We start from the raw sequence: 17207 nt of genomic DNA, 5'->3' as shown, positions 1-17207 counted from the left end.
AAAAAATGTATTAAAAATTAAAGAAATAATTGAGCAAATATTAAATTAGTATAACCAAAGTGATAATTTTTTAAGTTTTATGATAGAATACAAAGCATTTAAGGTAATATTTTCAGAAGGAATAACTGAAAAACTCCCCAAACTTGTTTAAATTTTTAATTAACTTTCGTACTTTGAAAAGTTGGCAATGACTTTTCATTTATCTTGAAGAGTACGTATGCTTCATTTCTTCAAGATAGGACAAAAATTGAAGATTTATTTAAAAGACCTCCAAACATTGATCATAATATATATTTAAAAAACGATATTGTTTGACATATTAATATTTTTAAAAATACAATTTATTAGAAGAATCAGTATGTAAGTACACGGATTTGTTTATGAAAGATTTTATAATAGATTAATATTTCCAAAATAAGTAAAAAACTATATTTTTATTGCTTTTAATTATTTATTTGTAATAATAATATTTTAGGTAAAATATATAGATTTGAAATTTTTCTAAGAGTGTCAAGAATTTTTTTAATTATTATTATTTATCAAAAACAAGTTTATTTTTAAGGCACTTGTCCGTAATTGATAGAATAACTATTGTTAAGTGAAATCATTTTCAAACCATTTCAAAGAATAAATTCTAAAATAAATGCCAACAGAAAATTTAATCAATTAATTTATCATGATGTTTTTAATTGGTTATTTAATTAACAGTAAAAAGACCTTTTCAAAAGATAAAATGTAAGATCTTTTAAACAATAAAATAATTAAAATTCTTAAAAGATGACTTTTTAAAATAAATCCTTTTAAAAATGTAAACAAAACAATTGATTAGCAATTGTAAACATATGTCACTAATGACAATTTACTGTGCGTTTTTAGAGATGGGTCATATTTATATCCATTGTTGCTAAAGGGCGTGGGGAAAACGACCACCTGTGGAGTAACAGCAACTGAGTGGCTATTATTGCTCCTATGAAAACGGAAGACGGTCGTTCTTTACTGAATAAGCTTGTTTCATATTTTGCACACACAAAACACTGACGGGAAAAAAAAAAAAAAAAAAAAAAAGACAGTTGCTATATTTTAGGCCAATATTTATGACATAAATGGAAAGTCGTAAGAAAAATTTTTCCCCCCTTGAAAATTAAAATCTTTATCAATTAAAAAGAAATGAAAATAGATTACTTTTGTATTAATTATATCCAACAATATCGCACAAAAACTATTTTTCACATCGCCTTAAAACTGAAAAATTACTCATTTAAATAATAATAAATTAACCATCATACAATTTTGGCATTTTTAAATATTTTTATGAATTTTTGATTTTTTTATTATTGCAGAGAATTTCAAATTATTTTCGTAGTTTCTATAAATATTTAATCTAATGTTTTTATTTCATTTTTAAAAGCTATAAAAAAAAGGATAAAAACGTTTTTTTTTTCTTTACATGTTTCTTATTCGTAGCATTGTCATAGCTTTTTACTTCATTATAAGCTTTTACTTATAAAATGTTTGACCCTATTTTAATACTGGAATCAACCATGTATTTTATATAGATGGTAAGAGAATTATGTTACAACACTCGCAAGACAATATGCAATTAAATGTTATCACAGAATGTAAAGGGAATTTAATAACCTAGTATCTGTTCTGCTAAACATTACTTTTTAGCTGATATACCCACCTTTGCTATGGATGAATTTATTTTCATATTTCTTAATAAATAAAAATTATTAATTGTCGTAAAATCTTCATTAAAATCTTTATTTTATATATATATATATATATATATATATATATATATATAATATTATTAATGTAAAGGCTTTTTTTTATGTAAAATATTAAAATATAACATTTTTTATACCATTTCCAACTTTATTTTAATTAAAAAGAACCTACTTTAAAAATTTTAATAACTGACCGTTTACTAAAGAATTAAATATTTTCCTAAAAACTGCGAAAAGCTAATTTTTTTTATAAAGTATAATTTTAATAATAATATTATTATAATTTATAATATTATAAGAATTTTTACAGGAAGAAATTTATTTAAATTTATTAAGAACATTTTAGCTAAATATTGCAATTAGATATACGTTTAACATTTAGAATTAGAAAATAGTCATATGCGGCAGTGAATATCCATCTTCATTAACTATTAAAAACAAATAATCAAATTTTAAATTATTTTTAAGTAATAAGAAACTTAAAAATGATTTCCGAATTAAAGGAATTTTTTTATATTAAAAAGGCAAAAGAAAACTTTTCAGTTGAAAAGTAATTTTTAATTACTAATAAAATTAGGCACTTAAGCGATTATTATAGAGCCTTTATAGAAACTTTCCTTTCCTTTACACTGTTTGTGGACATACTTCGAAGAAAATTTATTCAGTAGTTAGGATTTTTACACAGCAAAAATTAATCCGTTTTAGATTTATTTATTTAGATTTGCCTTAAGCAAAAAACATAAGCATTGAATATGTCTGATTTTGAAAATTCTACTCAATAACCTATTGATAGAAGTTGAAAGAATAAATCTTTGAATAATTAGAAGCCAAAATCCAACTATTTTCCATTAGTTCCTCATCTCTAAAATCTGTAATATTGCACTTTAGACAATGACAAGTTGAACTCATATAAAAATTACGAGCGATGTAGCTGAATAATTGTAAGGTGTATTTATTACGTCTTTGAGCTATTGATTATTATTATTCCATTACTTTAAGTAACTACAGTTAAAATATATAGCTTAATTGCACTGCGTATCAATAGTTGGTGTTAAAAACAAAAGTTTGCTTGAACAGAGATTTATCTTAACTATAAAAAAAAATATATTTTTTTAAATAATGTACCAATACATTGCGTATATGTCACTGTATTATCAATTAAAGGTATCGCTGATTGTAATAGGACTGACAGTGACGTTATTCACTGTCTATATTTCTATATTTATACTTTCTATGGAGTCACGTGAACGTCCACCTATAGCTGCTTTTAGTCTATTTGAAAGCAACCTTTTACAAAGAAGACTTCTCTGCAGTATTCTGAAATTTGTCACTAAATATCGATAAAAATGACAAGTATTTTAAAATTGATTATCGTAAGAATTTTATTAAATCAATAAATAAAAAGGGCGCGAAAAGCAATAAAAGGACTTAAAGAAGGCAAAGACAAGTTTTCAGCATTAAAAAAAATAAACTCCTCATCATTTTCATTACCTCATTTCAGGTTCCATAATGTGTTTCTTTCAAATTAAGTCCTATTCAAATAAAAAAAAATCTATTTCAGGAAACTAAAAACACGACTAAAAACGATTCGCCATTTCCTTCGCTGTAGGTTTACTGATAAATAGACTTCCTAGTGTTATCGTATAAGACTGATAAACGAACCAGAATATAATTTATTATTATAATCATAAAAAATAACTTGTCTTTAAACTATTAATCGTTACCATGCAATGTAATTTGTCGTAAGATTAATTTCATCATTGACGTAATCATTATGTATTGCACACGAGTCTTCTGACACACACAGATAGATAATTATCTTTCCGAAAAGGATATTTCTCACTAATCGTTATTTCTTTTTCGTGAGAATCAATTAAACTAGCTATGTTGTTACACAGCTTTGGGCTGCGAAGTAATTAGTTACGTGTAGCATTAACTAGGAAAATGTCAAGGTCAGTTTTAACATGCCATAAGATTAATTAGTTATATCTAATTTTTAGCCAATATTAAAAGTTACAGTAGTGTGAATAACATTTGCATAATTAACAATTGTAGAAAATGATTTTTCTTTTTTATCTTCTTTTAACTTCTTAATTTTAAACACTTTGTAAAATTAAGTACCGTATTTATCGAACCAGAATCAGTTTTTCAAATTCCAAATTTTGAAAAATCTTCATTCTTTAGTCTTTCCTAAATTCTGGAAAAAAAAAAAAAAAAAAGCATTTATAATCTTCTCTGTGGATATCACTAAAAACCGCTTTGGTCAATATTTTCGGCAAAATTATGATCGTTTGTTCTTAAACGTTTCTTCTGGTATTCGTACAGTATATGTTATGTGTTCCGAAAGAACATTATTTTCTGTGTTTGCGAATAATACTACTTTTATGTTCGAGTTTACATTAGTTTGCTGATTTGATGCTAAAATAAACAGTTGTGTTAATACATCATTCCCACTTTTAATTACTAATCCCAATATAAATATATAGAATTTGAGAATACGAGTAAGGTTATTAACATTTTGTTTGGAACTTTAATATCCAAATTCTAGATTTATATCAAAGGTTGGACGAAATCCATCTAAGAGTAGTCTGCCTGTCACTTTCTACAGTTATACACATTTCGGGAGTTTTATAAATAAAACGCAATATTCTAGACCAATTTTGTGCAATATTAGGAGTATTTCGATTTTTTTTTAGAAATATTATTGGTTACATTACTATGTGCCTTGGTAACAGATTGGATCTTATTGGACTTGCTTTTAATAACGGACCGAACAACATCAGTGAATTTCCTCTATTCTTCTCACAATCCACACATCAATTCCATCAATGACCGAAACTTTTTTCATTTTCCCGATATTGTTAAAGTGGGTAAATTTGTTGGTAAAATAAGTTTTCTAGCATCAAATACTTAATCTATGGATTCAGTTCTGATCACGTGTGATGGAATGAACGGTACAACGAACATCTTGATAAAAATCAGATACAAACTTCCTACTTGATAGCTGCCTAGGGTCACTGGACTAACAAAGACTCGCAAAAAGGTCGATTAAAAGATCTTATTAGCTTAATTTCCAAATAAACTGTAAAAAATGCAACGATATAAAATATATAATATTAGTAGAATATTACTACATTATCAGAATAATTGGTCATATTAGTATGCATCTAAACAAACTCACCCCTTAGGGAGATAGAATCTTCCAAAAGTGGTATTCTTGGAATACTGAAACGAACAGTACTTATCCATGCATATCATTTTAATAAATTAAATAAAATTCAGAAAGATGGTTTTGTTTGTTCATCGGGGAAGTTCCTTTTCTCAGTGCACTTGCTTTTTGGTCACCGCCTAAGCTCAGTTAGTACTTTAGAAGTTGATTAGTCACCACAAATAAAACATTTTGAATAGTTTATAATAATGATAATCATATGTTGGAAATCTAATTTGTGAATCCGCTGCTCGTACTGTTCACTTCATCCATTCCAAAGTTCGTATTAGGAGGAAATGCTAGATCGTAAACTTTAATGTTCCTAAATGTGTTTATAAAATCTTCAGAATTGGTGGAAAATAAATATATGAGAAAGTTCTATTTTATACTATTGACCGTCCTATTAGTATGCATCTAAACAATCAATTTCTTGATTTCTTTTCCTCACTTGGCTTAAAAAAAAATTTTTTTGTAGAAATTTCTTGGCCAGTTTAATTGAAAATAAATTCGTCAACTATAGAAAACTCGTCTGTCATGCAGAAAGAAAAACAAAATTGAATTCTGTTCTCTGAATTTTCGTATGCGTTTTTCAGAACTTTTTACTAAAAAAAAATTTATAATATTACAGAGATTAAACTGCAAGAAATTTTTAGAAATGTATTCATTATAAAAATCAAATTTCTAGAAATATGCACAATTGTTATCGTATTGTTAATGTTTATTTAAAGAAACTATATATTTTTATTAATATTTTTGTATCTTCAAAATTAATTAATCAAATTATCATAATAATTTACAATAAGCCGACGTTCAATTTACGAACAATCTGGTTATAGAGGATGTGAACAAATTTGAACCAATCGCTCACAGCGCTTGAAATAAAAAATAAAGAATATTCAAATTTCTTTCTAATCATTTGTACTGTTCATACATATTATATTATAGGATTACCATCAAAAAGGCTAAAATTTGTTTTGCTTTGAGCACGCATCAAACGAAGCCTATCCCCTCGAGTGGGCCGATTTGATATGCTCAGGTGATTTGCTCTTAACAATCGGGAAGGCTGGCTTCAAGCGCTTGACTGGTTTTGAGAGGAACGTGGAATAGAAAGAAAGGCGTACTGATAAGTGCCATAGGATGCGGATAGGGAGTAATTTTCTTAGTGGGTGGCTTCTTTCCCTTTCAACCAGTAGCTATCTCTAAAGGTGAAAAAAAAAATAGATAAGGGTAAAAAAAAAAAAAAAAAAATACACCGCTGTGCCATCGGGATTTTTAAAAGTTCATGGATAACTTGGTTTTTCAAATGCTTTTTTCAAAAAAAAATTTATGGTGGATTCATACTTTACTAGTATATTGTCTTAACCCTTTATTTACCGAATTATGTTGCTAATTATGTAATTAAATATTTTTAATTCCTATTTTTAGCTTATATTAACTTCTTGCTATTTGGGTTACATTCTCCGTCTTCTTTAGAATACCATCAGCAAAAATTGTCATATTACGAAGATATAAACCAGATTTAAATTGTACTTTTAAGTACCGTCAGTAAATAAAGAGTTCAAGCATCCTCTAATATTTAAAAATTTTCAATCTATTTTGTAATTTTGTAATATTTTATCCAACATTATATGATTTTTTTTTTTTTTTTTTTTTTTTTTTATAAATGAAGAATTTTAAAGATGTACTTGCCACGATAAAAAACGGATTTAAAAACTGCACCATTGTTGCATGATTTCGAAAATAGTATTCTACTTCGTTTGGAAAGTTTGCAAATAATTTTTCGAGATAAAGATTTTTGCTAGATATAATAAAAATTTTTATAATGTCTTCGAGCTAAATAAATACATGCATGAAGAATAAGGCTCAAAAATCGATACATAACGCAGACATTATTGTTAAAATAAATTGTAATTGATTTCTGATAAATTTTTTTCAGTCAGTTTGGCTTCTTGGTTGAGAAGGTAAATAGTTTCCAAAGATAACTGTAACTTCATCAAATTTTAGCTGTCTAGCTCAAAACATTTTTGAGTTATCTTTGTCACAGACAGACAGATGGACATTTTCCAAAATTGCGTATTTCGAACATAGTGAGGTCTAAAACGTGGAGATTCGTTGAAATCTCGAATTCGAATTTTTCGACGATTATTCTTTATACTACGAATACGAGAAAGTAAAAAAAGCAAATGCATTCATATCATCAAAAGAGGATGACTCGTAACATCAATAATTTTGAAATTGAATGATAAATATGCGAGCTTTAAAAATGAATAATTTAAGTCATTTTCACATATTTATTTTCTTTAATCAAACCTAATGTATCTTTGTTTTGTAATAGTTTTTCAGTTACTTCAAGCAAAAGTAAGAGTCAGCGCAATCACCAAATCATAAATTGCAATTTTTTTTCAATAAAATCGTGATTTTTGATATAATGGGGATCGAAAATCAAAGTCGGAACAATCTTTATCAACGATGAAGCGTGCCGCCACAGATTTTTTTTTTCCTCCAGATATTATCTTATCAGATTTAATGAGTATTAGATATCACTGTTGTGTTTGTAAAGAATGTGAACCGGTTGTAACAAGTGGTTTTTGATCATTTATTTCGCGTTACAGTTTATTCCCCATCTCTTTTTTCCTAAAAAGGAATTCCCATTTTTTCCCCCTAAAAAAAAGATGTGAAATTATATTTGTTTTCTTAAAAAAAAATTTTGTGGAATGAATATATGTCTATGCACCGAAAAAATTATATACACACACATATATATTCCGACTTCGTAAACAAATGCATAGATCATGGGTTTTTTTCCCCCCTTATCCGGAGATCTATTTAAACTCTCTTTTTCCCAGTCGGTAAAATTTTGAAGCTTATTAAATTAGAAGCATAAAATGAAACCATGTGCAAATTCTTTTTTAAATCGTCTGCATTAATTTATATTTAAATGGACAGTAACTAATTTCTAAAATAATATAAGCGAATAAATAATTTCTGAGCCATTGGTGATAGACATATACTTCCCGTTGATAAAAAACGATTTAAATGATATAATGAATTGTATAGTTCGCACCAATATTCAAAGAATTTATACTATTCAAGTAAAAAATGTACAGTCGAAAAAATTACGAAATCTAAATTTTCGGAAAGTATTTACATTCTATAAGCCATATTTAAAAATATTCTTGATATCCTCACATTTTAAACAAAAAGAATTTCCTTGCTTTTCCGATTAAAATAGACTTGACTTATGTAGTTTTTAGTATCACTATTTTAGACTATTTCAGTATCTACTTCGAGGAAGATCGACTGATAAAAACATGACATTATCTTGAGGCAACCGTTGATTAGTGCAAAATAATGAAATTCAAAACTTTCTAACTCACTTATTTTCGATTGTAGAAGGTAAATTGCTTTGCTTAAAATGCTAGTATGGCAAGAATATTTTACTAAATATGACTGTTGTTGTTGTTGTTTCTTATGGCACTTCCCATGGACAAGCCCGCTGTTACGAAGACAGTGATTTAAGCCTGTGGGGGAGCGTCTCTTGTTTTTTCAGTAGCGCCAACTAGGGCCAAGAGAACGACTTTGCTACTCACGCATCACTCATTCGCTTGCACAACCCCTTTTTACAGGAAGGCACTTTCACACATCTCACAGATAGAACAACGGAAGAACAACCATGCCCAAACCGGGACTCGAACCCAAGATGCCCAGATCACGAGGAAGACGCGCTATCCCTATGCCAGAACGCCAGCTACTAAATATGACTAAAATAACTGGACAATTTATAAAAATTTAGGCAGTAATTTTTCATTGCATAAATAGATTTTATAAATAGATTTTTTTTAAAAATTTAAAGTTGAAATTTTACGGGAATTGACAGAAAATTAGAGAGATACATAATATATTATGGCTTAAATGAGTAATATTATGGCTTAAATAGTTTGATATCATATAGTTTGATATCATATTACATAAATAGATTCAAATTAAATATGATTTTTACAACATTTAGAACACCTTTTAATTTAAAATATATACAGATCTGTCTCTAATGCTCTTGAAATTAATTATTGAACCACAAAATCGAAAATCGGGAAACACACACACACACACCAGAAATGCGACCATCCAAATTTGCTTTAGGGCATTATTTCAACAATTATTTGTTATCGTTGTTAATACAAGCATGCTTTGTCTTCCCTCTCCAAGTGCTGGCCAGCGCAAAATAATTTCAGGTCGACCGTGCTTACTAAATCATCGCTAATGGGCTTCACTTCGTAGAAGGATTCACTAATCTATTGAAATTTAGAAAAAAATGTGATAGGGATGTTTTAATAATTTCTTTCTTTGAATAGTAGTTCTGGATTTGTCATTTTTCAGAAATTCTATATGTGCAAAGATTTAAGTAGTTGTAAATGTGGTACATTTTATCGTACTTGCAAATGTTTTTGAATGCTTGTTAGCTTGTTAAAATACTTTGAACCTAAAGTCTGATGAGGGAGTCATTGATAAAATAGCATTTTTAAATAATATAGAAAATGATATAAGTCATCCTTTTATTTTCATTATAATTAAAGAGAATTTAAATTAATCCAATCTGCTTTTTTTTTCCTTGTAAAGATCTAGTTATAGCAGCAGAGGGGGGGGGGGATTAAATTTCACCACTATTTTCTAGACATAGTAGGGAAAAAAATTAACAATTTTGAAAATTTTACCAGTGCTATTTCATTAACACAATCTGATTTCTTACTTTATTTTTGACACTTTGCAATTTACAATGCTTATCTATCTTGAACAGGTAAGAAATTATAGCTCACAACAGCTTCTTTTTGGGACACGTATATGTCATTTTAATCACCGAGTAACTACGAAATGGACTGTCATTTGAGGAAAATATTTATTCAGTATATTTGTATTTGAATGACCAGTTTACTAAGGGAACGTTATATTAAGCAAGAAAAGGCTTTTTTATTTCATCACGTAAAGTTATCTGATAACCTAGGATCTTACTCTTTGAACATTAAATAAATATTTGCCATGAATGATAGCCGCACTTTCAGACTAGGAATAAAGATAATTTCAAATGAGTGATACGCTTAACGGCTGTAAAATACTTAAATTTTGTACACTACTGATTGATGAAGTTCTTTTTTTTTTTATCGTAATACAATATAAGATAATTATGTTACGAATTTTAGGTCATGTACAAACGACTTTGTACCCTTGCACGAATTATGAAATTTCAAATATAAATTTTCGACATTGTAGCCAAGAAATGTGCTTAGTTAAAATTAAATTTGATTAGATTTATGATAATAATTTTCATATCATAAATTATTTATAGAAAGAATTCACATACTATATTTATAAGAAATATGCGTGTTTTAAATACTTATGTTAATACAATATAAGTGCGTATTAAATTATTTACTTCGTGATTTTTAAACCATAAGATAGTTTTTAACTACTGATTTATAAGAATAAAAGCAGAATATATTGTAATAATCAAAATATTCCTTCCCGAGATTTTCATCACTTTCAATGTTTCAACCTTCCTTCGAATTTGAAAAGAAACATTTTTGGAATAATATTCGTCAGTGAATGCGATGGTTTAATTAAAAGGAACGCATTACAGAACTGAAATATAGTATATTATTTTGGCATTAAAATTGTAGACATGAAAACAAATTTTAGATGAATCTCTTCAAAAGAAATTCGTCTTTTCTGTCCTTTCGTTTGCATGTGAACTCTTGTTGTTTAATAATGCAATAAGTTAGATAAATGAAATTAGATATACGATTTTTATCATAACAATACAGACATTTATCAAATCTAAGACTAAATCCATAATCAAGTTGACTATCTCGCTGTATTTTCATTGGTCTATATGCAAACTCAAAAACACAACAAGTAGTTGGCTGACTTTTACCGTGTGCTTTTGATGTCAAAAGTTTAGGTCTGTTTCAAATTTTCAATATAAACAGCCAAAAGATAAAAGTACTGTTTAAAAAAATCATACTCAGTTCTCTATATTAAGTGAGGAAATTGCATACAAAACACAGTGGAAATATACAAGGAAATGGAGGAGAAAACCTTATGCATGTTGAATCATATTTTAAGAGCGATGCTGGTCCTGAATTATGCAAAGAGAGAGAGAGGGGGGGGGAGCTAATTCAAAGTTCTTCAATTAAAGCACAAAGATCGCTTATGTCATTATTATTTATCTGCGTCACTGGAGCAGACTGGACAGCTGCAAATTGTGAAAACTTGCCGAGTGACACCATATGTCTAAGCGAGTGATGCGGGTCATTGATCCGGAAAAAATAAAGTAGTGCAGCTAACCTAATAAATTGCCATTTTTTGAGGATGGCAACTAATTGCCAATATATAATGAATTATGAAGGCACAAAACGCAACTAAATATTTATGAGTATTTTCCTGAAATAATAAATACAAAATCGATTTTTGTACGTTTAAAGGGAAAAAGAAATATTTACCTTTCTAATTTATACAAATTATTATGTTTAAATAAAGAAATAGTATTATGCTGTATTTAAAAAAACTAAATATGATACAATTGGCATATTTAGACAGTATAAAGCTAATTCATAGACAAATATTCAGGATGAGCACATTAGAAAACTGAAATCGTCTCTATCACTTATTATATAGTTATTTCATTTTTCGAAATGTTTGATTTATCATCATAACTTTTTTACTTTCTTTCAAAAGTTTAGACAGGGTACTGAAATAATGTAGTATTTATTTATATTTTTATCAGATAAATTAGTTAATTTTATTGATTATCAATACTCTTAAATTAATTTGTTTATTTTGGGCTGCTATTTCAGAAAAGTATTTATTCTTTCTACAAAATTTAACGTTGTTGTCAACGGATTGTCAATTAGTGGCTACGTATTTGGAACACTACGGTTCTGGTTTAAATTTACATTTTACTCCACTTTCTTAACAAGGCGATTAGTTAAACAACGAAACAAATAAAAATAGCATTGAAATAATTTCACATTAATTTAAAATGACAGCTTAGATTTCTCTTATCTTGATAGTGAACTATGCAAGTAGAAAATAATTTTAATGTCTCTTTCAAACATGATAGCTTAAAGAGGCCGAGTTTTATAAAATTATAGTCATATGAAGAAGTCATATACTTTGCGTACGGCGCTAATTCAAGCTCACTATGTTGTTTGTTTTTATTATAAACGGAGAATGCTCTTTCTGCAAATGTTGAATTCACGAAAGGTACTAAATATTTTATTGCTTAAACGCTGAAAACTTAAGGTTTTTTCAATTCTGCAACTTTTTATTTTATTTTAATCCCCTTTAAGTTTTGCGTTTCCCGCTATTACGAACATTACCTCAATCAGTCTACCGCTTAACTCCAGGAGCTACGCGTATCATACTTAGTAAAATATCTGTTACAGACTTAAGGAAAGAAAGAAAGAAAGAAAGACACGTATAATTAGATGATTATAAGAAAGTACAAAACTATGCATCAAACGAGTTTTTATGTCGTAGCCATTCAATTAGATATCAAAAGTTCTTTCAAATAGTAGCATTCATTAAAGATTTTCATATTTAAAGCTGCTAAAAGATGTATCGATTTCCAAAAGATATCACAACAAATAATTTTATTCTCTCTTATATGATATATGCGAAAAAAAGTATTGTAATCGAGAAAAAAAAAGCCGTGCATCAGAAGTTTGACGAATTTTTCACGTTTTAAACTTCCCTGGGCACAAAAAATTATTGGTATCTGTATGCTTACCTATGGTCACGATAATTCAAAACTAGAAAGATGAAACTAAGCATTTAGTCACTGCATCAAAATAGCAGGTTGCTTTCAAATTTGAACTGAAATATATCAGAAAAGTTATCTGTCTATTCCTCTGTGGTCATATGTGCACAATATTTATAAACTACAAAAAACAAGAGCGATGAAAGTTTGGTTATGATTTTAATACCAAAATCGTAAGCAATTTCGGTCCAATCTAATTTTAGACAAAGACTGTTGATCTCTCTTTTTGTGACTTTGTGAACGTGGTTGAATCTACAAGCTGCTACATGAATGTATTTCAGCCTGTGATTTCAATACGATTATAGATCGTATTAAATTTTGGTGAAAATCCATTATAAGGTAAATTTTGGTAAAAATCCACCACGATATCCACTTTTCAAACAAAATTAAAATTTGGAACAAACTCATTATAGCGTCAAATTTTGAAAAAAATGCATCACGGTGTCAAGTTTTGGATCAAACCCATCACATTGTCAAATTTGTAATAAATCCATCATAATATCAAATTTTGGAATAAACCAATCTGTTTGTCTATTATGAGTACGTACGCCTGATAACTCAAAAATGCAACGTTCTAGTAAAACGAAATTTTGTGTGGCGTACACCAAAACATAGCATGTTCATTAAATTTTGGATATAATATGTGAAAATGAGAGACAAAGGGTGAAAGGGGGAAATATTACAGGGTGTGGCAAAAAAACTCGAAAAAGTTATTACATCACAGAATAGAAGCTAATTAATTTTGTTTTAATTTTTTTTTATTTCATTTTGTCTATCACTTCAATTATAACATATTTTACAATGTATCTTTTAGTTTACGTATTGTTTTTTGGCTTTTTTTATAATCCCAAGCAAAAGATAACGCTAATTTAGAGTTGTTTAAGCAAGGAAAACGAACAGTATGAAGTTATTCGTTTGCTTAATGTGCATCGCCAAACTGTATCTGATACAATCTATCGTTTCAAAGAGCTTGGCAAAGATGGTCAAAGTCCAGAAAGTGAATGAAAATGTATTGTGAACCCTTTCAATAACCGTAAGATTATCAAAAAGCGAGTTCAATGAAATTCGAGGGTTTCCATGAGACAGATCGCTCGTGAACTGAGAATAAGGGACCGACCAGTGCAACGAATGGTAAAATCAGAGCTTGGACAGAAGCCTTACAAGATCCAAAACGTTCAGCTTCTCACTGAAGAAAATAAACTCGTGCGGCTCCAAAGACGCCGAAAACTTTTAAAACGGGTCCCAAGTCAGAGCTGAGAGAAATTCTTTTCACTAATGAGAAGCTCTTTACCGTCCAAAAGCACATAACTCCTAGAACTATAGGATCTAATCTGTTGACACTCTAAGCACTTCAGCAAGTGTTGAATATCGTAAATATCCAAAGTCGGTCATGTTCTAGGGCGGAATTTGCGCAAGCGGCAAAACCTCTCTGGTTTTTTTGTGGATGAGGACTTCAAATCAAAATGTGTAACAGTGGGACATTTTAGAAGCTATTGTATTTCCGTGGGCTAAAACACACTTCGTGGGAGTTTCAACAAAACTCTGCACCAGCTCACAAGGTTAAAAAGGCAGAAGAGGGGTGCAAGGCTCATTTTCCGCACGTGATATCATCTGGAGAGTGGGCACAATATTCGCCGAATTTCAATCCCATGATTACAGTGTATGGTCCATTTTAGATTCTAGGGCTTGCAGTAAATGACATAAAAGTTTGGATTCTCTCCGGCGGGAATGGGATAGATTAAAGGTAGAAGATTTGTGGCCCATTGCTGAAAATTTCAATAAGCGTTTGCGCCTCTACATTACTTGAAAAGGCGGCCACTCTGAAACAAATTAAATTTACTTATTAGTCCACTCTTATTATTATTTGTTACATTTTGTTAATTTATTTATTTTTAATCAATTCATATTAAGAATTGTTTGTCCGGGTTTTTCTGTCGCACCCGGTATTTGATTTTGATTCTGTACAGATTCAATTCTGTTCACTATATGACGAAATTTGACACAAAAAACACGAAATTAACACATATATAAGAAAATATGTGACAGAGGGAGGAGTGTGAGCTCTCTCAATAGTTATTAAGTTCAAATACTTAAGAATGTATTCCTTTAATTTTGAAAGGGTTTTACATTCATTAAATAAAAAAAGTAGTGCGAGGTTTAACTTGTAGGAAAGCTTAAAGTTTAATTTTAAAACAAAGGATGCAAAATAAACTGCAGTACATGGGAATAAGAAAGAAATGATACATGCAATAAAAGAAAACTTCTAAAGGAAATTAAGATATTTTTTTTAGTGATTCCCTTGACGTAAATTAGAAGTATTGATTCTACTATTATTTAAAAAAAAATTCAATAAGTAGTAGTAAATTGAAATTCTTAACCTAACGAACTTTCATCAAAAATTCAAATTATTTACCCATTAACAGCAGTTTGGTAGTCAACACACCACAGCAAAATTGTGTTTTCATTCGTCTATAGTGTTCCATTTTATACATCCATTAAAATAAAAATGCAAAATTACATTTAATGTAAAAACTTCAATCCATCAAATCGATCTAAGATTTATAATTTAAGTACCTGACATTTGAAATGTTTAGTATTTTTTTAACTGCTGGTTAGACAACATTCTACAAAACGCAAATAAACAATTCTTTTTTAACGTTCTGAGTACCATTTCGTGTACCTTGTTAAAGGATTTAGTAAAATTTACTTCATCCAAAAACAAGTGACAGTTAGCCTAAACTTAATGAGATGATTTTTGAAATAAGCTAATAAGAACAATTTTAAAATATTGAATGCCATGTTGATAATTTAAAACAGCACTTCGACTTCAAATTTATGGTGTTTTAGTCGATGCACCAATTTCCTTAATAACAGTTAAGTATAAATTATTTCTGGATACATCTGAAAATATTTATTTCAGCTCTCTACATGAATATTTAAAGCACTGAAATTGATTTAAGTGCTTTAAATTTTTTCGTTAAAGATATTCAAAGCTAAACGGAAATCAGTATCTAACTTGATACTTAATGGACTAAGTCAGTATATCCGCAAGACACTTAACGGACTAAGAACCATTTAATATCAATATTACATACCTAGCAGAGCATTCGCACTCTGTACCATGGACATTGCCTGTAGAACGGAATCCACTACAGCACAGGCCGGCACAGAAGTTACCCTGTAGAAGCCTTCTATTGTCATCCGGGTCTTCAGCATCGAACAGGTGGATATATGGACAACCCCTCTCAGACGGCCTACTACTTTTTCACACAGTTCGTCAATCCTGGCTCCCAAGCCACCCAAAACAGATATGACAGGGACTTTCGGCTTGGCTAGAATAGGGGGTGGATTATGGTACAATATGTAGGTATTTCTCAGGTCTTGCTGATCTGGGGATGTCCTGGTCCGCGTCTTGGCACTGATAGGTGGTAGGGGAGTGCTCTGCCTGGAATTGTCTGACCAGGAGGAGGAAAACGAGTCCTGTTTCTTAGGGGTAGGTAAAGGGGGTAGAATCTCCTTGGACTTTCGTTTCTTGTTGACAAAAGTGCTCCAATGGACCTTCGTTTCTGAATTAGATTTAACTTCGTCAAGGCAAGACTGGAGATATCCGATGTGGTTTTCAGGACGATGATACATGAGTCCGGCCATCAGGCTTTCAAAAAGCTGCGGGATTTCACGCTTGGATAGGTAGCTCTTCACTTCCGCGTAGGACACCACTGTGCCGGAAGGCAGCCGGCGATGACGCCGCTGCCCAGCAGGTGGCTGCGTCTGAAACATTCTCTCTGGGTCGACTCTCCAAGTGAAATGGAAACGAAGTCTCTCTCACCTGCAAGCACACGACAGAAGCGATCGTGGTTTGGTATCACCATGGAGACGGTGACGTCATGCCTTCCAAACAACTGCCGGCCGGAAAAGAAAACTTATACTAGATTGCCGGACGTTATTTCGTAGAAAGGTCGCTCCCGGACACGGTGGGAAACAGGAAAAAGAGAGAAAAAGATTTTCTTGTTCAAAATAATAGGGTATCGGAGCGTTAATCGGAAAAGCGCTACCGTCAAATACAGTCCTTAATTATTCCCGTAATTTTTGGCAGTATTTTCCATTAAGGAACGAGATAATAAATCAGGGTCGAGGCTTTTCTTTTAGCTTAATTTGAATAAGAGCAAGATATGTTAATGAACTTTGGCGTCTCGCTTCGAAAGATATGAAGCTCGCAGCTGTTAATATTCTCTCTAATGGTGCTTCCAAATGTTCAATGTCGATTTTTCTGGATAGCTAACCATTTTTGTCGTTCCATTTCTTTGCAAACTGAAACCATTAAAATATTAAAAATAGTTAATATGGTCACCACAAAAATAATAAAATATATTTGTTAAATATTAAAATAAAGTTAATATAATAAAAACATACTTGTTAAATATTAAAATAAAGTCAATATAATAAAAACATGCTTGTT

At 29.8% G+C, this 17207-nt stretch overlaps 1 protein-coding gene across 1 annotated transcript in view; it reads right to left on the bottom strand.

Annotated features, from left to right (window-relative positions):
- LOC129972893 (uncharacterized protein DDB_G0290685-like) overlaps positions 1–16532 on the bottom strand; it is a 42383-nt gene extending 25851 nt beyond the window's left edge. The window contains exon 1 of the mRNA XM_056087200.1: positions 15847–16532. Coding sequence (XP_055943175.1) covers positions 15847–16528 — 682 coding nt within the window. The 5' untranslated portion in view covers positions 16529–16532. The remainder of the gene's footprint in view (positions 1–15846) is intronic.
- Between the last annotated feature and the right edge of the window lie 675 nt (positions 16533–17207).

The sequence above is a fragment of the Argiope bruennichi genome, chromosome 6 (genome assembly GCF_947563725.1).
Source record: "Argiope bruennichi chromosome 6, qqArgBrue1.1, whole genome shotgun sequence".
NCBI lineage: Eukaryota > Metazoa > Arthropoda > Arachnida > Araneae > Araneidae > Argiope > Argiope bruennichi.
Note: the sequence above shows the minus strand (reverse complement) of the source record. Positions and strands in the feature narration are given on the sequence as shown.